The 20,201-nt window shown below is 36.7% G+C and overlaps 3 protein-coding genes, 1 long non-coding RNA gene, 2 other non-coding genes and 1 pseudogene across 9 annotated transcripts; 4 read left to right on the top strand and 3 right to left on the bottom strand.

The window, feature by feature from the left end:
• Window positions 1–3: 3 nt before the first annotated feature.
• LOC145890265 (uncharacterized) lies at window positions 4–2,271 on the bottom strand (annotated as a pseudogene). Its single transcript, XR_014399549.1, has 7 exons — window positions 2,168–2,271; window positions 1,499–1,592; window positions 1,395–1,443; window positions 945–1,016; window positions 779–884; window positions 493–632; window positions 4–422 (listed from the first exon to the last, which is right to left on the bottom strand). The product of XR_014399549.1 is annotated as an uncharacterized LOC145890265 (transcript).
• Window positions 2,272–3,476: 1,205 nt separating this feature from the next.
• Window positions 3,477–8,354, top strand: LOC145890266 (uncharacterized). The gene is made up of 5 exons (XM_082981285.1): window positions 3,477–3,627; window positions 7,468–7,539; window positions 7,616–7,723; window positions 7,872–8,011; window positions 8,082–8,354. The coding sequence occupies exons 1-5, from the start codon at window positions 3,477–3,479 to the stop codon at window positions 8,352–8,354; spliced, it is 744 nt and encodes a 247-aa protein (XP_082837411.1).
• Trnal-uaa (transfer RNA leucine (anticodon UAA)) lies at window positions 4,710–4,792 on the top strand. The gene has a single exon. It is a non-coding gene; the product is annotated as a tRNA-Leu (tRNA).
• Window positions 6,127–6,209, top strand: Trnal-uaa (transfer RNA leucine (anticodon UAA)). Its single transcript has one exon. It is a non-coding gene; the product is annotated as a tRNA-Leu (tRNA).
• Window positions 8,355–9,662: 1,308 nt separating the features above from the next.
• LOC145890408 (uncharacterized) lies at window positions 9,663–10,105 on the top strand. The gene is made up of 2 exons (XR_014399556.1): window positions 9,663–9,767; window positions 9,845–10,105. It is a non-coding gene; the product is annotated as an uncharacterized LOC145890408 (long non-coding RNA).
• A 524-nt stretch (window positions 10,106–10,629) lies between these two features.
• Window positions 10,630–15,670, bottom strand: LOC145888731 (calcium homeostasis modulator protein 6-like). 3 transcript variants are annotated; one of them, XM_082979556.1, is made up of 8 exons: window positions 14,938–15,670; window positions 14,689–14,867; window positions 14,266–14,465; window positions 13,726–13,852; window positions 13,222–13,330; window positions 12,771–12,864; window positions 12,546–12,670; window positions 10,630–11,764 (listed from the first exon to the last, which is right to left on the bottom strand). In XM_082979556.1, the coding sequence occupies exons 2-8, from the start codon at window positions 14,864–14,866 to the stop codon at window positions 11,557–11,559; spliced, it is 1,041 nt and encodes a 346-aa protein (XP_082835682.1). In that variant the 5' UTR covers window position 14,867; window positions 14,938–15,670; the 3' UTR covers window positions 10,630–11,556. The 3 variants fall into 3 exon arrangements, with proteins under 3 accessions (XP_082835682.1, XP_082835681.1, XP_082835683.1); XM_082979555.1 differs by having other exon boundaries at window positions 14,689–15,670; XM_082979557.1 differs by having other exon boundaries at window positions 14,680–15,670.
• Window positions 15,671–16,148: 478 nt separating this feature from the next.
• LOC145889774 (uncharacterized) lies at window positions 16,149–19,673 on the bottom strand. The gene is made up of 6 exons (XM_082980805.1): window positions 19,264–19,673; window positions 18,930–19,006; window positions 17,894–18,139; window positions 17,236–17,369; window positions 16,954–17,076; window positions 16,149–16,693 (listed from the first exon to the last, which is right to left on the bottom strand). Exons 1-6 carry the CDS (start codon window positions 19,597–19,599, stop codon window positions 16,383–16,385), a joined length of 1,227 nt encoding a protein of 408 aa, XP_082836931.1. The 5' UTR covers window positions 19,600–19,673; the 3' UTR covers window positions 16,149–16,382.
• Window positions 19,674–20,201: the final 528 nt, after the last annotated feature.

Genomic DNA, 20,201 nt, shown 5'->3' on the forward strand with positions numbered 1-20,201 from the left:
GGCTTTTGGCATGACAATATTATTAAAACATATTAACGTTCTTGTCATTTCCGACCTAATTAAAAAAGTACTCAGTATTTAAATAATCAAAAACAAACTAAATACTAAACATGTGAGAGAATATAAAGCTTTACTACAACACACAACCTGTATTGAATATTTCCAAACGAACACACAACACATCTTATTTCTCTTCCACTAACATATGGAAAACACGGTGTGTTATGCCCGCAACTAATCTCAGCAACATACAAATGTGCCCCATTTTGATTTCCTTCCGTACCAGGGATTGCTTCCGGGGTGTCATCCACACAAATATGGTTGGATGAGTGTTTGGTGTCGGCATGATTTCCAGTCATTATATAACCTGTGTATTCGACCCTCCAACCACCAGGACAAGTTTCACGACTGGGAATCATCAACTATTTCACAAAGTTGGGTCAGAACATCATAAGAACGACAATATATCTATGGTTCGTAGAATTAAATTACCTGAGTTGTACTTTGTGTGAGACAAACCGCACATGGAACAGCCTGATATCGCAACCGTCCATGTTCAATGAGGGAGAGATCGAAAAGTGAGTAAGAAGCTGACGAATCGCGATATTCAACCCCGTAAACATGCGCTTTGGCTAAATAAGAATTAATATACGAAAAGTTTGCATTTATCTCGAGGCTGAAAACTGTTTTGTTATAATTGTGTTATTGCATGCAATGTTTCCATACGGAATGATAAATTTCAGAATAATTTAAGTAAAAGCAATATTAAAAAGCAAACCTTGAAATCCATTAATATAATGCCCAGGTGTGTAAGCAACATTGCTGTGGAGAGATGAAATCAGATCCTCCACCAAAATGACGATAATATGAACCACTGGCATAACCTTCGATAGATATACATATATTTGCTATATTTAGGAAGATTTATGCAAACCGTGTTATACCTTCATATACAAGACGAGTTCCAACTTTATTAGGACATTGCGTCCTTCCCCAATGAACGTATGTTGTACCTACTATAAGTAAAGACTTGAAAAATAAAAAAATCGTGATATAAATACCACTTTATATTTTGCACAAAACCAAAATACGCAAAACAATGCGAAAATTATAAAATTCTTCTTCTAAAAATATTTTTGTCAACCTTCACGTTTATTTTTGTATCTGGGAAATTAGTGCAAAATTTTAGTTTTTTATTGTAATATATCATTTAACACAGGTCTTTTAGAACAAGCTAAGTGTATACATTTAATGCATAGCATCTATTAATACAAACTGGTAAAAACACAGTTGCCAATATGTTAATGTTTTAATTAACTTGAAACCATTTAGTGGAAGTAAATCATAAAAGATGTACAATTGTTTTCTGTAGTTTTCTAATGAACAATGCATACCTGTAAAAGGGTACTGTGAAGTGGGCTGGACATCTCTATTTGCATTGTCCTGTAAAAACAGCTGTGTAAATTAGTTTTAAATAGTTTTCCTGTCACATATTTACGAGATTTCTTTTATGAATTCGTTGATTAGATTGTTCAGATTCACCCCCTGATGTTCTCAGTGTTCCCTGCAATCGATTTAAATCTGCCTCCAACCTGCAGTGAATTCACAGATGATATAATGTACCACATGTATATATTTTCTCTAAAAACTGTTACATGAGTGTAACGGCAAAATTTGCGCGTCTGGCACCGCGCCGTCGACAAACCAAGAAGGAATCTCAATTCCCGAAAACGCGTGTATTTGGCACACGGACACAGACACGTTCACGTGCACGTGAAAAAAACTTAGCCTACACTATGATCCCAGTTAATCAATGTTAATAAAATTTTGCTTACCGGAGTTTTGAGCCAGATCACAAATAATCTCAGCAAATCAATCAGATTGATATTGCTATACAAACTTATTCAAACAGAACATAGGCAACTTTAGCTTCAGCATTTGACATTAAATACAGCACGCTACACGTGGTACCTTAACAACTCAGTTTGACCAAGCATTGCTGAAGGAAAAAAGTTCATTTGCATTGTTACGTCACTAAAAGGCTAAATTGACAATGTGTTCAAATTCAATTACGTGTACTGTGTGACGCATGGTTATGCACGAGTGATTTTAAAATGTTACATGAGTTCGTATTTCGGTAAAAAACAATCCGGATCTTGAGTCTCACCTTTTAATATATCTGAATAGTTGATGCGATGATGCCGCAAGTGCCACCATGACAAATGCGAATGCAAATGTAACGAAATGCTTTTTCATTTTTGTCTTTGTCATTCTTTAGGCTGCCTTCTCTTATTTTCGACGCTTCTTACACAAATGCTTTCCTAGTTCCTCAGGATGCTGCATTAACGGCTAACCACAAGCCTATTCCAGCACAACGGTTTTCATAATTCGGCACGTAACGATTAATTACTAATTACAGTCGGACTTTAAATAAAGCGTTTTTGGCCGTGACCCTTAATTATATCATTGCATGGTGGGTATGACGTCAGTCAATACGTAACAAACAATTGAGCAACAGCTTTTCAAAAGACCACCCGGCCATTCCAAGAGACCCATCCGACGCTTTTGGCATCATCGTCTTGTAAGAAATAAGTAAATACTTACTAGAAATACATACATTAGTGCCCCGAACTTAACAACTCCTTTTTTAACGGAGCATTGATTGAGCTGCTGTTCCAACAACGCAGGCTGCGATTAAGGTAAAATGCATTAACAGGATAATGTATACGATTGTTGGGACAGCAACCCCAATAACGCACCGTTAGGGTTAGATAGCAGCTCGACGAAATCCTACAGTGCTCAGATTTGAAATTTTGAAATTTTGAAATTTTGGTGGCAATAATTTGTACAGACCAGAGACCACTAGCCATAACGAAAACAAATTGTTAAAGTGCTGTCGAACCATTGGTTATTTTCTGCATACTTGCATTTTCCTGTCACGCTCAAACGTCATTTTTAATTATTTTCTGGCAGCATTCTTTGCACAAGTCACAAGACCAATGTGCTCATGCTGATGCAATAAAACTGCAGCAATTACCAAAACTGACCATATCAGCTTCGCTGCAATCCATTAGTTTATTCCAGGTATTACCGCACTTCAGCTTCGAAACTATTCCAGGTATTACCGCACAATTGGACGGGTTGAGCTTTCGCTATAATTCGTTTACATCTATGGACAAGCATACTACCTGTGCAATACATTGGGCAGATCGTCCATTATATCATTGCTATTTTCCATACATATATGGTGACTTGGTAATAAGAAATTGTTTGGTTTTCACGTTGTGATATTGAAGTTTCTATTGAGTTATTTGCTAAGTGACATTGTTAACTTTTAGCTGATGTGTGGTGTGATACATTCATTATATTCATATCTTTATATGTTTGTTTTTCTGCATTGAGTACACAACCGTACTTAGAAATGCAAGAAAGTTCATCTGCATTACCGTGCATCGTAAAGGCAGTTGGAAGAAGACATGAGTATGCCGAACCCCGACCACATGACGTTCTCGGGAAAACGTACAGGTTATTGGATATTTGTAAGTTACTTTGAATCCAATCTGGAATGCAAGACTCGAAATGACGATGTGCGCCTGAAGGCAAGAAACATTCTTTACGAGAACTTCGGTAAGCCTTATATAGTCGCTGGAGCTTTTTCGGAGGAGTTGACCAACGGTCCTAACTTAAAACCTGACGATGTAGCCGGTATATGAGACACAACCCCGACGTCGTTGGGAGATGGGACAGGTTCTGCGTGCGTTACCGGACGGTCACGGTGTTGTCCGTCAGGTCGAAGTGAAAACACAATCTGGCTCCACATATAAACGGCCGATTGCAAAAATTGTGCTTGCTCTGCGAGGCAAACACGACAAACGAATCAGTGCATCCGACGCATTCAGGCCACGCAGTCGTCGAACTGACCCTGAATTGCGGTGCACAGGATCGTAAACTGATAAAAATAGATCATGGAAGTTATGTTGATCGTATTTCCGCTTTACAAATGCGGCACATTTCGTAGCATTTGGGTGCGCGCATTTTTTATTGCCGCTTTGCATTATCAATATATCAGTTAATAATTGGACTCATGAATGCTCGTTTTCTTGACAGAAAACCGTGTTTGTGTCCGTGTTGAATGTGTGTTTTTCGAAATTGAAACAGATTGCAAATTGAGTCAATTCTGTACCGTGTCACAATAATGTGCCCGGTTTGAATGCAGTTTGCACATTCCATATTTCTTTAAAACAGGATGCCCCAAGTAAAACAAATTCAATTTCACCCTGTGGGCATTTGAATTCATATTATTGTGACACGATACAGAATTGACTAAATTTGCAATCTGTTTCAATTTTGAAAAACACACACGCGGTTGAATTGATAGGAGTACTGATCAATGTCCTAAAATCGGAAAGTTTAACCACCTGACCTCACAAATGTTTGGATCTATGTCTTTCAACTTTTTGTTGAGGCATGAGAATTTCATTCGCACAACGCGACCAAACTTATATACGTTTACGAGTTTTTGCACAAAAACACACAATGTTTTTAGCGAATACTAACAGACAAGTCAAAAGATTGGCTTTTATTTGGCCAGGTGAAGTGCAAAGTATTTTAATTGACAATCGAATTCTACATTGAGTCTGGTTACCTGTGTAAAGCTTGTTTTGACAATAATAAACATAAGAAAACGGCTTGTATGTGCCCACTGCAGTACTGGGTTGGCCGAGTGGTTAAGGCGTTGGACTTAAGTTCCAATGGAGAGTTGTCCGCGTGGGTTCGAACCCCACACCCAGTATACATTGCTTTTGGCAAAAATTGGATAAAAAGATAAACGTTTTTCATCATTTTTCGACATGACAATATTATTAAAACGTATTGACGTTCTTGTCATTTCCGACCTAAATAAAAAAGTACTCAGTATTTAAATAATCATAAACAAACTAAATACTAAACATGCGAGCGAATATAAAGCTTTACCACACCACAATGACACCATCTTTATTGAATATTTCCAAACGAACACAGAACACATCTTATTTCTCTTCCACTAACATATGGTAAACACGGTGTGTTATGCCCGCAATTAATCTGAGCAACATACAAATATGCCCCATGTTGATCTCCTTCCGTATCAGGGATTGCTTCCGGGGTGTCATCCACACAAATATGGTTGCTTTCCACTTTAAGTTCTACGCAGTCAGACGTCGCTTTTTTAAGTTTTCTGTTATCCCTAATGCATTTTGGAGGATTGTTTAATTCCTCGTCGTCTCCAAAACATGAATAGAAATGTAAAAAAAGTCCAACGATCGTATTTGTTTTACTTGTTGTCACCAAAGTACACCTTTTACGTTTCTTATCTTGAAAGTTATAACTGTTATTAGCTGAGGTACACCTTCCGCATGCAATTGATATTCATCATGTAGTTTAGATGTCACTTTGTTCAACATTTTGGAACCAATGTCGTTTTTCCACTTTAACGAAGTCAAACACCACAACGACTTTGCTTGTCACGAGCACATATTCCTAAAAAAAATCTCATACTTTGTACCATGCTATATATTGGGGCGCGTTATAATGAACAGGTCCCAAACAAAAAAACGAGTAAAATACATCATCTTTTCTTTGATTGTCTGCCTTTGAAATTAGAATCTCTTTTAATCACTACACAACAAATCAGACACTGCACAGTTACAACTGTTACAACCACTCCGTTTCTCCACACGAAATAGATTGAAAACGCGAATAAGAAAACGAAGGTCAAACAGGAATTGTTAGTGCAACCGATAGGAGGAACGACGCTTGAATTAGAAAAGCCACACAGTCCAACAAACGGCCGAAAACTTCAAAAGCCCAACGGTAAACTCCGGCAGCAAAAGATCTGACAAAAGTGGGGACTTTGCTGCTCGTCACATGGCTTCAATTTAACAGCGCGGCACAAAATAACAACCGCAGCAGAGTTTTAGCCAAAACACAAGTTAATGTGGTAAAATGCAAGTATGCAACCTATTTTTTTCTACATAGATACGGTTTTTGCAATACGAAAGCATTCTGAAGAATTTATGTGGTGGAACCTGGTCTAATTTGTAGACAAAAACAAGGAAACAAGATTTTTTATGTATGCTTTGCAGTACTGGGTTGGCCGAGTGGTTAAGGCGTTGGACTTAAGTTCCAATGGACAGTTGTCCGCGTGGGTTCGATCCCCACACCCAGTATACATTGCTTTTGGCAAGATCTTAACGGAAATCCGCTTGCGTAAGGAAAATTATCCACAAAAAGTTTAATATTTTTAGATAGAATGGACGACAAAGAATATCCGCCCTTAAGGAATTCAGTGGTAAACGATGTTTACTTATGGTTATGACATAGCAGACATATCATGTCAATATTGGAATATTAATGTAAAATTTTCTCACGTTGGAAAGTTTAGCCTGTGATCTATTTTTGTGTGAAGAAAGTAAGTCGCTACCTCGTAAGGTGGCTGAGTAACCCGCGTTCAAACTTTTGTCAACTGGCAATTTTTTTTTGTCAACTAACATCCCTCTGGTACTACTGTTCACAGCAAGCTGAAACTGGCCTAGATACAGCACGGGGGTTTACCCTTTAATTTGCGATGCTGCTAACCTAATTTACATATTCAGGAAATGGGAAGTGTTTAAAAATTGTGATTTTTGCTCAAAAATTCCGTTTTCTGTGGCCAGTTCAGCGAAAATGGTCCGGAATGGAAAGAGATAAGGAGGACTTTGTGTTGAAATTCAGTCAAGCTACGCAAACACATTTCCTTGTATATGGCTATGTTAACGACATTCAGAAGATGTTTTACAAGCATTCTGCTCGATCAGTGTGTTATGAAGAAGCAGAACGGTTCACAACAAGAATACTAAGCAGATATTAATCTCTTACAGATTTGTATCAGCTCTATGTCAGATAGCAGCCCATACAGAATGAGAAAGACAAGAATAAAAAAACATTTTGTCACGTTTGCTTTCGCATTTGTAATGTTGGCATTTGCAGCATCATCGCATCAACTGTACAGATATATTAAAAGGTGGGCAAAAAACGTCTCATACCAAGATTTGTGAACATGTGATTGAATAAATACAATATTTGTTTTTTTCAGTTTGGAGGCAGATTTAAATCAATTGATACTCAGAACATCAGATGATGAAATATTTAATCACCAGATTCGTAAAAGATCGCCGGTAAATTTATAAAACAGAAAGTGTTTGCGATAAGATTTAAACAGCTGTTTTAACAGGTGGGAAATACAAATAGTGACACTCAGCCATCTACACAGAACGCTTTTCCAGGTGTGCATGATTTGCAAAGATAATTCCTCGTAATGATGATATTAATATCTCGTTAAGATCTCCAACAGATATAAATAACGTTTTTTTAAAATACAATTGGTAAATTTGTTTCTTAAACCACAAAACCATTAAAAACTTGAATATCATTGAGTTTCGCTTTTAGTAGGAACAACGTACATTCGTTGGGGAAGAAGCACATGCCCGAATAAAGTTGGCACTCGTCTAGTATATGAAGGTTTGTGGATAATTATGACATCACTTGTTACACGAATCATCCAAAGCGCAACTCTCTACAACTTAAATTTTCGTAGGTTACGCTGGTGGTTCGTATTATAGTCATGTCGGTGGAGGATCTGACTTCATGTGTCTGCACAGCAATGTTACTTACACACCTGGTCATTATATTGATGGATATCAAGGTTTCCTTTATATGTTGCTTTTACTTAATTCATTCTAAAATTTATCATTCCTTATGAAAACATTGTGCATGCCATTAAACAAGCATTACAAAACAATTTGTTTTCCTCGAGATAGATGCAAACTTTTGGCATATCAATTCTTATGTAGGCACAGCGTATGTTTACGGGGTTGAATATCGCGATACGTCAGCTTCTTACTCACTTTTCGATCTCTCCCTACTTGAACATGGACAGTTGCAATACCAAGGTGTTCCATGTGCGGTTTGTTTCACACAAAGTACAACTCAGGTAATTTAATTCTACGAACCATAAATATATTGTCGTTCTTAAGATGTTCTGACCCAACTTTGTGAAATAGTTGATGATTCCCAGTCGTGAAACTTGTCCTGATGGTTGGAGGGTCGAATACACAGGTTATATAATGACTGGAGGTTATGCCGACACCAAACACTCATCCAACCATATTTGTGTGGATGACACCCCGGAAGCAATCCCTGGTACAGAAGGAAATCAACAAGGGGCATATTTGTATGTTGCTCAGATTGAATGCGGGCGTAATACACCGTGTTTACCATATGTTAATGGAAGAGAAATCCGATGTGTTGTGTGTTCGTATGGAAATAGGGCGTAAGGATGTTCGTGTTGATGTATAACTTTGAACTTCATGCGCTTACGAACAAATCTATGTGTGATATGAACTGCATACAACATACATGCTGTATTTAAATAAAGTAATTAAATCCCAGTTCTTCTTTCAGAAATAAAAGGTGCGGTATAGTTAATGATGTTCTTGTGTTAATATGCTGGGTTGCTTAAAATTATCCCACGATGACCCACAAAGTCAGAACTGTTGTACCCAGTTCTTGTCCGATTTTGACGGAAAGTGATTTTAAATTATGTGGGAGAACGTAAAACATAATTTTACATAATCTTATAAATAATCCCACACAGAAGCTGCTAATAAATTTTGTGCAAGGTACGAGGGAAATTCAAAGCATGCTTTAAGGCTTTACCTTTTAAACCGGACTGATATTAGAAAAAAACAATTTTTCCTTACAGGTTAATTAAGACCATGAACTCGCCTAAATATAAATTAGTCATGTATAAATGGACAAACAGCTGTTATCGAGGGCGCCATGGACACACGCAATAAATTCTCGGTGTTCCGCTTGGCAGCAAAACAATGACAGACAGTTGTTCAGTTCCTAATCGCTTTTTTTTGGAATAATATGCTGGCGATTAGACGAGGTACAATTGAGCTGGAACTTGTTATAATATTACGATTTAAACATGTAAGCAACATCTGTTTATTTGAAATACGCCATCACTTGTATCCAAACGCAATTAATTGTCCTATAATTAGCCTTGAGGATTAGTAGAACAAATTCCTTACACGGTGTTCATTTATTTTAATGGTGCTGACCACCCTTATTTTTAGGGATGTGCAAATCTTTGTTGCTTTGATCTTCAGCCTCAAACTGGAATGTAAATGAAAGGCAAAAAGAAACGGCATCTAATCGTCCTATTGACATTGGTCAAGTGCAACAAAATTGAAGTGATGACATACTCGATTGTCTTTTTTGTGTCGTCATACCAGCTGGCAACCACTTATGTGCGACACGATAAGTTTTGAACGACCTAAAGTGACATGGGTTTATTTGTTGGTGGTAAACGAGACGGAGTGTCCTTTTTCAAGAGCAATTGTTCAGTCAAACTAAAAACTGTTGACTGCACTTCACAAAAGTGTACTACATACCGAAGCACCAACTCAAAAACCAAATCCGCTTTCAACTAACGTATAAATAGAAAGTTTCATAGGGGATATATAGAACAGATATACATTTTGACTGGGTTACTTGTCTGTCACTGTAATATCCTGGGCTGGGCTGGTAACAATACAACTGTTTGAGAAGGAAACAAGTATTTGTTAATGATAATATTTTTGTGTGTCCCAGTAAAGTTGAGCGTAAAATAATTTATAAGCCAAAATGAAAGCCGTTTTTTTCCTACTGGCCGTTCTCGCAGCCATTGTCCTGGTTGAAAGGTATGTTTTTGTTGTTTGTTGCAAAATTTACTTCATATTAATAGCATGGCAACTTGATATTGAGTATTTTTTTCAAGTGTTCCCATTGGATTTGACGGACACCATAATTTTGGAGGATTCCATCCCAAAGTTCCAAACAAACAAGGTTACATTCCAGAACATCATGATTTCAATTCCCCTATCAAAACCCCGATAGGCGGAAAGTTCGGATCACCTCCATCTGTACCTTGTGACGGAGATGTTTTCCTCTAAGAGTCGCGATTTGCATTTGTGGCGGTTAAAGTTAGATAGAAATGAAAGTAGGTGTTACGGAGTTTAAATAAACTGCCAGCAACCAACCGCTTGTTTTGTTTTTGTGTTTGGGAAAACTGTTTTTGTGTAAACAAAGAATCATCATACGATATTTAGGCCCAAGAGTTTTACGAAAAAAATGTTACGTATTTCTAATTCGTTTTATTCAAATCTCAATATATTTCTGCATCAGAACCACCCAATTGATTCACGCACACTTACAGCAAATTTTGCCAAATACACAAACATTAATTCCTCTTAAAATCATGGAAAAGGCGGAATTCAACGTAATAGAAACAAAATCTAACTGTGTCAGAATAAGACCCCTGTTTTTTCATTTATACGAGCATGGGTCGTGTTTAAATCCTTTAATGTCTGTAGGCCTAGATGTTTTAACATTTAAAGTTATAACGTCGCTTTGCAAAGAAAAGAAAAGCAATCTTCATACGTTTATTGATTCATTTATGATACCTATCAAAAGTTATAAACATCTGACATGCAGTATTTACAAACGATTCATGAGCGTATTTTTATTCTGGAGATTAGTTATTTTAGCTAGGTAGGCGTCATATATCACTTAATCAAAACTTTGTATTTGTTGTACGGTACAAATTCAAAATAAACACGTTAGTATCTTGTTTTCAAAATTAAGCACAAATCGTACTAATAAGCAAGGTATGGCTTTGTCCAAAACCTTCACTTAACGCCTATGCAGGCTACAAGCCTTATACTAGTTGAGTGCATAGATATGTTAGCGTCGTCCTGTTCTGATATTTTGCATGCTCGCGTTGTTGTCACGTGACTGGCGTTGCTGCGTCTCGCTTTGGCGTCTTTCATTTGTGATGAAAACGTTTTTTTCAAAACAATACGAAAATGGGACCGTAATCAACATCAACATCTTACTATAAAGTTCGCAGTACAATTTTGAGTTACAACGTAGGGTGTAGCCATGACTATTGTCAATTGCATTCACGCTAATGTGTCACCTTATAGTAAAATTACCCTTGCACATTAATAGCACCAACACAAGTAACCGTTCTTTTCATAAGAAAATTTCACAAAGCCATAAGTTTAACCAAGCAATGGAACGTGCGCCAACCACGTGACTCATAGCAGCGTAAGCGGGAATAATAGACGTCGTTTTTGAAACAAGTAAAAATAAAATGCGAATAGAAAACGAGAAAATAGTTAAACACATTATCAGTAATTGTTCACTTAAGCAAAATAACAGTAGCTTGCAATAATAAAACGAGCAATTTTCGGAGGCAGGTAAAATAGGTTTATATATACACTCGTACCGACGCGTTTGCACATGAATAACACTTTCCTTTTAGATTGTATGACATGATTTGCTTTGAAATGTGAATTGAAATGCAATAAACAAGACGTTGTGAGACAGTGTGTCCAGAGCGCACACAAAATTATTTCCCAAATAACGTACATTTTGTTTGTAATTCTGTGTTTGCAACAAATGTTTTCAAATTATTCACTGTCGACGTCAGCATTTTGTGTCACGCATTGAGTCGAGCAACTTCAACGTCTCATTGTCGTCTGCGGTTGATTTCATCTCCATAAGCTCAGTGACGTTATCCCGCTCATCCACTTTATCCATCGATGAAAAACCGCCATCAGACGAAGGGTCACATGGTTGCTCTTCATCCATGCATGACGTGTTTTGATGTTGTTCGCACCATTGATCAAGACGACTGCAAAAAGTTTTTATATATTTATTTGTTTAAATAAACACGCTCAACGTTTTTCCAAAAAGACTGGCCTAATACATTACACAAGCTTCCTGCCTCACTGCATTCAAGATTCGGCCTATAAACGTAAACGAATCTGGTTGAGCTTTGCTTGGCCATAGTGTTTCCACCTTGTTTTCTCCGTAAGGTTGCACCTAGTTTGGTGTCCAACGGATGACGGTGACTGTATAGTCACCACAAAGTGGAAGTCTTTGCTTGGCCGTTTGGTCGGCAAAGTCGTCTGATGGTCGGACCAGCTACACTGATCTTATAGGTCAAAACAGTGACCATCTGTATGCAGCTTACACAAGTAAACAAGAGTGCCAAACACCTTAAATTCTTCTGTGTATGTAAGCTATGCATGAATGTTTATTAACTATTAGCAGTAGCACTTGTTTGCAGATGCTCCTATCGAGAAAGTTAGTATTAATTTTCAAGCTTGCAACTGTCTTTCCGTTAACACTTAAAGCATTGTGCTGGATTATTAAGTTAACACAAGAGCAAATACAACATAGTTTAACACAAACATGTCTTTGTAACTGTTGTTCATTGTACATAATCTGCATACATTAAAGCCAAATGTACAAACTACATTATGTTGAGTGAAGAAAGAAATATTGACAGCATATTTTTTTAAAGAATTTGTAAAATCTTCAGTTCCAACTATAGTGGCATGCATTGATATTTGAGGTTTTTACTTTAATTTTGTAGTTTTGTAGAAATAAACAAAATTTATTTCTCCTACCTATAAACTTCATAGCCATTCTTGTTTTTAGTGTGGGTGAAAACGGTGGATATTTTATCCCAATATTCTTTTTCTCGTCTGTGTTTCAGAAAAGTGAGAACGTTTTCTTTTGTTTCCTTCGTTATCTGCATTTCAACATGTATTTAAATTTTTCGCACATCACAAAAAACATTAAAGTTATGCAAAAAAGTAAGCCAAAGTTTAAAAACACAAAATTACGTTTACCTCTTCTCTTGCCAACTCCTCGAATTCTTTTGTTTCAATTTCCTGGTACCACTTCATATAGTGACGTTGATGATACGTCAACGGGGAAAACCACCTAAAGTAAAACCCATTTGTAGTTTCAGCATAGTTTACAAATTGAATAATGCAGGAGAAAAATATTTCAAATCAATTTCGAAGAATATGGAAAGAGCAACAATGCTATTGAAACTTAGAGAGTGAAATTAGTATGAACGCTTCAATTGTGTTACCCATACCATAACACGTATTGACTTTATGTGATTTTCCAGCGATCAACGACATAGAGCATATTAATCTAGGCACAAAGTTACACTTTTAGCAAGCAAATCCAAGAAATATCCGGAAAAATAACTATTTGCCGCAAGGTTAGATGCTCAATTGTGTGAAAACATAAAAGGAAATTAGGAGAATACTCAGGTACGATTCCACCCACCTGTAACACATGTAGACAAGAGAACCAAGAATAAGAACAGTGGCAATGAAACCCCATCCTACTATTTGTGAAGCTTGCTTCTCACGTTCGTACTCCACAGTGTAGCGAACTACCAAAGAAGCAACAATTACGTTTGGACAAAAAGAAATCAATTATCCTAAATACGTTTAATTTGCACCTCCAACTACAATGTGTACCACGTCAAAGGGAACCAATTCATTTGAATTTCAATGCAAACTGTAACTATTTCAATAGGGATATAAGCCTATTATTGTAGACAGTTATTAAATGTTAATGTTTAAATCCATCCTAGGCATGTTTCAACACACCAAGTCTAACTGAACCATCACTTTTCTTATTACTATCCCGTCTTGTTTGTGACTGAACGTGAGCTTAGTCACGTCTCCGTCAAAAAATGTTTACGTCATTATTCGCCTGGAATTACCCATTTTCGAGTTGACGGGGTTTTACCCAAGTAACCAAATCATAGTAAAAGCTCCTTACTTTTGCTTGTCGGCGTCTTTATGACGTCACTGCATGGCATATCGTAGGGTTGTAACGTCATTGCGCATGCGTAATACTTGCCATCGAGAAAAGCAATTGAAATCCAAGCGCATGGTGCTACCATCGACTGTTAACACAGTTTAATACGGTTCAAGCTTAAAAAAAAATTCATTTAACACCTTACAAGTTCGAAATTGTAATTTAGCCTGATCTTACATACCAAAAATATAAGGACCATTCTTTCTGGTACAACAAAAAGCAAAAAATATTATCCAGTTAGTCTTGCAGAGAATTTGTAATAATGACGTAGTCAACTTTTAAATCGAGGATCTCTGTGTGCAGACAGAAATAAGTAAAGCGTTGAAGCCAATTTGTTTTGTGTTTGTACTTGAACCTAAGAGTCTCCCCATTCACGGTTTGTTTTTGAAAGCCCTAATCTGACTAACACATAACAACTAGATAGTCGTGTAAATGTAAACATAATTTTCAAAACTTTGATATTAACTGCCCCATATGATGGCGAAAATAAACAAAACTTACCTGCATGAATATCTCGGACAATGTACAGCACCCTGCAACATAACCTCTAGCCGCTCTGTCATTCCTTTTACAACACCCAGTCATTAACTTCCACGTTCTGATGTTCATCGCATAACCCAGAAAAAATAAGATGATTGCAGGAACGACGATGAAAACACTCCCGTATATTGTGTTGCCCCTGACAACCAATCCATTCCTTGCTGCAAAAGGACGTGGAAATGCTTTAGTTTTTTTTTGTTGGCGACAAGCTATGACCATTTGTAAACAGAAGTTCGTTAGTTTAGCAGGTTGATATACAAATTTAATAGTTAATTTAACGGCACTAAACCATTTCTAGAAAAGCTAGGTTATATGATTTAGAAACGTTTAGTAGCTCATATAGCGTGATATGTTTTATCTGTGATTTAGGAACACAAGATTTACCAACAATGGTCGAGTTAGCTTGTGGACAAGGACAATTGAAAACAGCAAAGGAAAACAATTGTTCAGAACCCACTGTTGCAAGACAAATTACGATGTTTATCGCCGATCCAGAACTTGTCTTAACAGTTTTGCCGACGGACAAGAAAGCAGCATTCAAGTTTTTGGCGATAGCGGCCATTCTATTAAAAATAACAACATATTTCAAAGAAACGCAGATGTGATGCAAAAAATAATTTTTGGCTCACGCACAAAGTATCTTGTTTATCTGAAAGTGATCAAACTAGAAAGTCAAAATTCCGGAAAAATGTAAACAGCATTGTACAAGCGGGTTACGCCTGGCCCCCACTGATCCGAAAACCAAACAGACCTTTATAAAATGATAACTTTTGATTGTTTTGTGCAACATTATTGCAAAGCAATTGTGACAAGTCCCCTTGGTGCAAAAAAAATAACGCTTGGACAAAGGTGACAGCGCAGTAATGTTTCACGCAATGACATGATTGGCAGGATCATGACATGACTGCATTGCCTGGTCTACGAAGCCTGCAAACCTTATGATCGTAAAGGTAACAGATAGTTTTTAGCTCTCAATCCATTTTAAAACTGATATACACTGTTGTTTTCTATTTTGAAAATGTCAACAAAAATCCACAGAAAAAGCTATTGGTTTACAGATGGTAAAAAACACGTACATTTATCAAATAAGTAAAACTAATAGAAAAATAAGCTAAGCCAATAAACATATTCACCGCACAATCAACTGTCCCTTCATTCCTGACAACAAACTTGCTAACCTACAAAAGGACTACAACGGTTTGCTTTACTTGACAGATAAATTTGCCCGAGGCTAACTATAATGGCCCAGATAAGTTCGATTCAATTATAGTTCTATTCTCTGTATTTGTAGGATGTCAGTTTTCCCACTAAAATGTTGTTACATTAGTATTTACAACTGCTGCAGACTTACAGCTACTTAGCATACAACTCTATCGACGCAGTGCTAGCCCTGTTACATCCAGCCGGATCAGTGGTCTTTGAAAATCAGCGAAGTGGAACGGTTCAATTGAACGTGCGGCATGTCGGCTTGTGACGTAATTATACGACGTCTGCAGTCTGGTTGTGATGAACTGAACTATGAAATGGGTTGCACAACTTAGTTTATTTCAATAATTAATAATGAAATTAAAGGATGGATATGAAGTACTAATGTTAAAGTTGAAGTTCGTTTAGCGGCAAAACTGCCTTTACCTATGTTACAACATCGATAACACATCAAACAGAGATAAGATAGACCAGAGCACTCCCATAGGTAGAAAGCAAAAATGTGACGAAGACTTAGCAAGGCAAGTAATAGGTATAGTTGGCTAACTGGCGCTTTTTATTTTCATAAATGGCCATATAATTCCATTCAAATATGCTCAACCTGAATAATTCCAGCAGACATTCACGAAATATCGCAGGTTTATTGCATTGTACAACCGGTTCACACAAAATCACCATTGAGCCAAAATATAAAGGCGGTAAATTTGTTTTTGCTTAAAAATTGGTTTCTAATTTGTTTGTTCCATGGTTGTCGGTCTTTGTATTTGCAAGTACAGTTGCGGTTAATACAAAAACAATTTTGTAAATATTTATAATTGGTCGAAAATGTACAGATACAGAAATCGTAAAATCAATACACAGTAGATGTTGTTTTATTCTTCCGTCTCCTTTTCTTGTTGCATTTCGTTTTCTTGTGCTGTGTTTTCTTTAGATTGATTATCGCCATGTTCTGTTTGACTTGAATTTTCTGTATCTTCTGTTTCTCTTTGGTGTTTCGCAGATTTGGGATTTTTTCTTCTAATGGTCGTTCGGTTGGTCTTTCGCGGTCTTTGAGGTTCAACCAAAACCTCCTCATGCGTTTCTGGCTCGTTTCCACAAGAAACGGGAGTTTGTAGGGAACCACTCTCGTCTGACGTATCACACTCAGTAAACGTCACATCGTCTGCTCGCAAACCAAGCGGACCTGACACCGAAAATACACAACCTTAAATTTCTGTTGAAAGATCTCAAGAAGAATTTTTGCATAAAAGCTGTAGATTAAATATTTGATAGTATATGATACTTAAGAGTCCCATCAAAAACTTTGACCGTAGATTCCACTATCTCGAGAAAATGATGCAAAGGTTTATTTCGATCAGCATTATTTTGGTATTGATAAAAACATTTATTGTCAAATAAGACTGGAATGTTATTAAAAATTTAGTTGTTATTTGGTTTAATTACCTTCAGGATAAAGATGAAGATTTGCGGAAAATGTGTTGCCAGGTTTTTTAACTGCCGCCAAAAAACACTGCATCTCTTGTTTGCGAGCTTTTCGGGGAAGACAGTTTTCAACCGAGATGCAAGCTGAAAACATAGGAAAGAGATTCTTTGTGCTATGTATCAGAAACTGTCTGTATCTATTATAAAAATTTTGTTGTTATTTCTTCAATAAAGGAAACATTTCTTTACTATTTTCCATGTGTATTCTTTATTGTTAAACACAAATTACATTGATCTGATTACCTTTAGGTCCTGACATTATCGCTTGGCCAACACAAAATTTATCATTTTTCCATTTTCCCGAAACCACAAACTTAAGGTATTTGCTCTGCAGTTGTTCTGGCGTGTACCCTTTAAACGAAAGCTTCGTTCCCCAACTGGTGAAAAATAAAACTAAGTTGAAATCAAAAGACTATGAGGGGTAAAAGACTATCAAAAGATTATGAGGGTTAGTCGGTGCAAAGATGTTGCCAAATACGTTACTTAAAACACGTCAGATATGAACAGTATCTGGGTCTTTTTAGTGCGATAGAACAAAGTACAGTTACATTTGCATTGACCAATAAAAGTGAATTTCTATTTAAAATTACGTTTGCATGTGTGACAATATATTGTCACTGCCTTGTGTTTTTTACTCCCGTCACCATAGAGTTATCCGCATCAAAATTGTTTTCGTTGATATGCTTTGCGTACTAAATCTTTTGCATTTTACCAAAAGTTTGGCTATACTTTAAGTTTTCTCTACTTTTATAATCTTTTATAATCTTCGATTCCATCACCAGAGAATAATACGATTTACAAGGATGTCTTTGTTAACTACCAGATATCGTAAATATTAGCTGATCGCACCTTAAGGTTTACAAAATATATTTTATTACCCAGCAACATTCTAAATCATCACCTTGCTTGGCCGAAGCATGTCATAGCGGACTTTGGTGTTTTACGAATGGACGGACTGCTTTTCCCATCAGGTAACAAACCCACGTTGACCCAACATGATGTGAATCTTTCCGCACTCGAATCCAACCCGTTGAACAAACAATCGCCAGAAATGACTTTAACGGTCAACTCGCTACTTCCATTGGAGGATTTGCGAGGTAGAATTCCTCCCGAAGAACTGTTTCTTTGGTGTTTCTTAATCGCAGGACTGCAAGCAATGTATGTAGTAGCATATTCTAGTATTCCAATTGTTAAGATGTTTGTGTCCATATAGGAACATATTATTGTATACAAGGTTTACTGTGTATTACTCTGGATGAAGTCCAACAGCTCCTAATTTTATAAATTTTATCGTCCTAGCAAACCTTTCCTCGAGAAGATTTCGTAAGTTGCAAAATTTTAGTTCTTTTTTAATCAAGGTGTTATGGAAACAACAATTATAAGTAACTTGTTTATATTTATAAACAATGGAAAAATGTTTATTTTTTGAGCATATGATAAATTACGCTATTTTGATTAACAGACGTAAGATTGGTCCACTGCTTTACGGGTCAAATAATTGAATATTTATTGCGTTTACTGAAACTATTGGAAAGTTATTGCGACTTCCTTTCAATTGAATGGCCACGGTTGTGGTGTGTGGTTGCCATGGTAACAGTTATCGATGAGACCGCTTGGGTTTGCTGATGAATTGTGGATAACTTTTTAGTAAACATGAAACCGAGAAAATTGCAAATGCTTTAAGTGTAGTGCTCTATAATTGATTACTATCGGTATGGTAGGAAATGTATTTGGTATGAGTCATTTATATTTGGACGCGGTCTCCCAAAACCTGATATTAATTACCTGATGTGGTTTGCGGAAATATCAGATATCAATTACAAGAAATTTGTATGCTGTGTTGGTGAATATAGTTAGCTTGATTAATAGCAGCTAATTTTAATATGAATGACATAAGAGCACAATAATGGCTCATTGTTAAATATTAATGTTTATACCTGTTTGGCAAGGTCAATATACTTGTAGTTTTTCCGACGTCTTCTTTGTAACAAATCTCAACAGTGATAATTCTGGGCTGCGGTAAGATATTGTTTAAAAACAAATTGGAACCATTTAACCTCAATATTTGTCCCAAAAAGCGCCATTTCCTTTGCAAAAATAAAAACGATTTCGACAGTTACGGATTTTTTGTGGCCAAGGACCATTTTGCTCAATTTATTGCATTTTCAAGCAGGAACAAACAAATATTAAGTATCATTGTACATGGATTGTGTATATTTGATTTGTTTACACACTAAGTAATCAAATTATATGTCGTAAAGTATAACCCACCTTTGCTTTTTGTTCCTGGCGTTGTTTAAATGCTTCCACCCTATTTTGGCGAATGCGCCGATAATATTCCTCGAGAAAAGGTGTCGTTTCATAAACTCCTATGAACTCATTATCTCTGCGCTCGATGTCGCGTTGCCTTGACTCAAACTTTTCAGGGTATTTTGTCCGAAATAGATGCGCCTTTTCCAGCAGGGTGAGGTTTGAATAATCCTTGGACAAAATTTCTTCCGTAGCAACGTCATCAAAAATAGGCGTTACGTCACTTTTTGTTCTAAATCTTCTACGTTTTATTGGTTGGAGACGTTTCATTCCACTGGGTTCCGCGTTGCAAGACATTTTAAATAAACCTAGAAACTTTTCCTGTTACAAAATGTTGCGCTGGTATAAGCGATGGTATATACACCAACTTGTATTAGGATCTGTATCATATAACAATCTTCTTTCGCTTTTATATTCAGCCTGTTTCAGCAGCAAAGATGCTCGTCTGGTGGCTTGCTTGTTACGTATTTAACCTCTTACCATAATAGTTATTAAACACCCATTGTTTGTTTGGTCAACAACAATGCTGTTTAACAAGGAGAGCCTTTGTGATTTACCTACTGCAAAAGCGTGTGTTGTTATATTGATTGTTTCCTGTAGTAATGTTGTGGATGCAAACAGATGATTCATGTCTCTGCATGAGAATGCAGGTGTTGTGTGTATTTATCATGTCGAGTTGTTTGTTTACATCTGCAGAGTTTGAGCTTCCTAACGAACAAACGACTGTGTGGAAAGGTATTGGCTATTGATAAAGTGCCGTTTTAACCAACCATAAACCGGGTGGGGAAATTGTTTAAATGTTAGATAGCTACCAGGTTACAAAAGTAATGTAAATGATTCATAGTAACAAACTACGTCAAATAAACAGCAAAAACATGATTTGCAAACACCAAATTTTC

Source organism: Ascidia mentula, chromosome 2, assembly GCF_947561715.1.
Source record: "Ascidia mentula chromosome 2, kaAscMent1.1, whole genome shotgun sequence".
Classification (NCBI taxonomy): domain Eukaryota; kingdom Metazoa; phylum Chordata; class Ascidiacea; order Phlebobranchia; family Ascidiidae; genus Ascidia; species Ascidia mentula.

Coding starts and splice junctions, on each gene's coding strand:
- LOC145890266 (XM_082981285.1), top strand. CDS start 3,477: ATGAGTATGCCGAACCCCGACCACATGACGTTCTCGGGAAAACGTACA. Junction 3,628..7,467: donor CATTCTTTACGAGAACTTCG/GTAAGCCTTATA, acceptor TTTCGCTTTTAG/TAGGAACAACGTACATTCGT. Junction 8,012..8,081: donor TCACACAAAGTACAACTCAG/GTAATTTAATTC, acceptor TTTGTGAAATAG/TTGATGATTCCCAGTCGTGA.
- LOC145888731 (XM_082979557.1), bottom strand. CDS start 14,866: ATGGCCGCTATCGCCAAAAACTTGAATGCTGCTTTCTTGTCCGTCGGC. Junction 13,331..13,725: donor AAAGACGCCGACAAGCAAAA/GTAAGGAGCTTT, acceptor CTTCTTTGGTAG/TTCGCTACACTGTGGAGTAC. Junction 12,865..13,221: donor CTTGTCTACATGTGTTACAG/GTGGGTGGAATC, acceptor GTTTTACTTTAG/GTGGTTTTCCCCGTTGACGT.
- LOC145889774 (XM_082980805.1), bottom strand. CDS start 19,599: ATGTCTTGCAACGCGGAACCCAGTGGAATGAAACGTCTCCAACCAATA. Junction 17,370..17,893: donor ACATGCTTCGGCCAAGCAAG/GTGATGATTTAG, acceptor ATTTTTCACCAG/TTGGGGAACGAAGCTTTCGT. Junction 16,694..16,953: donor TCTTCATCTTTATCCTGAAG/GTAATTAAACCA, acceptor TTTCGGTGTCAG/GTCCGCTTGGTTTGCGAGCA.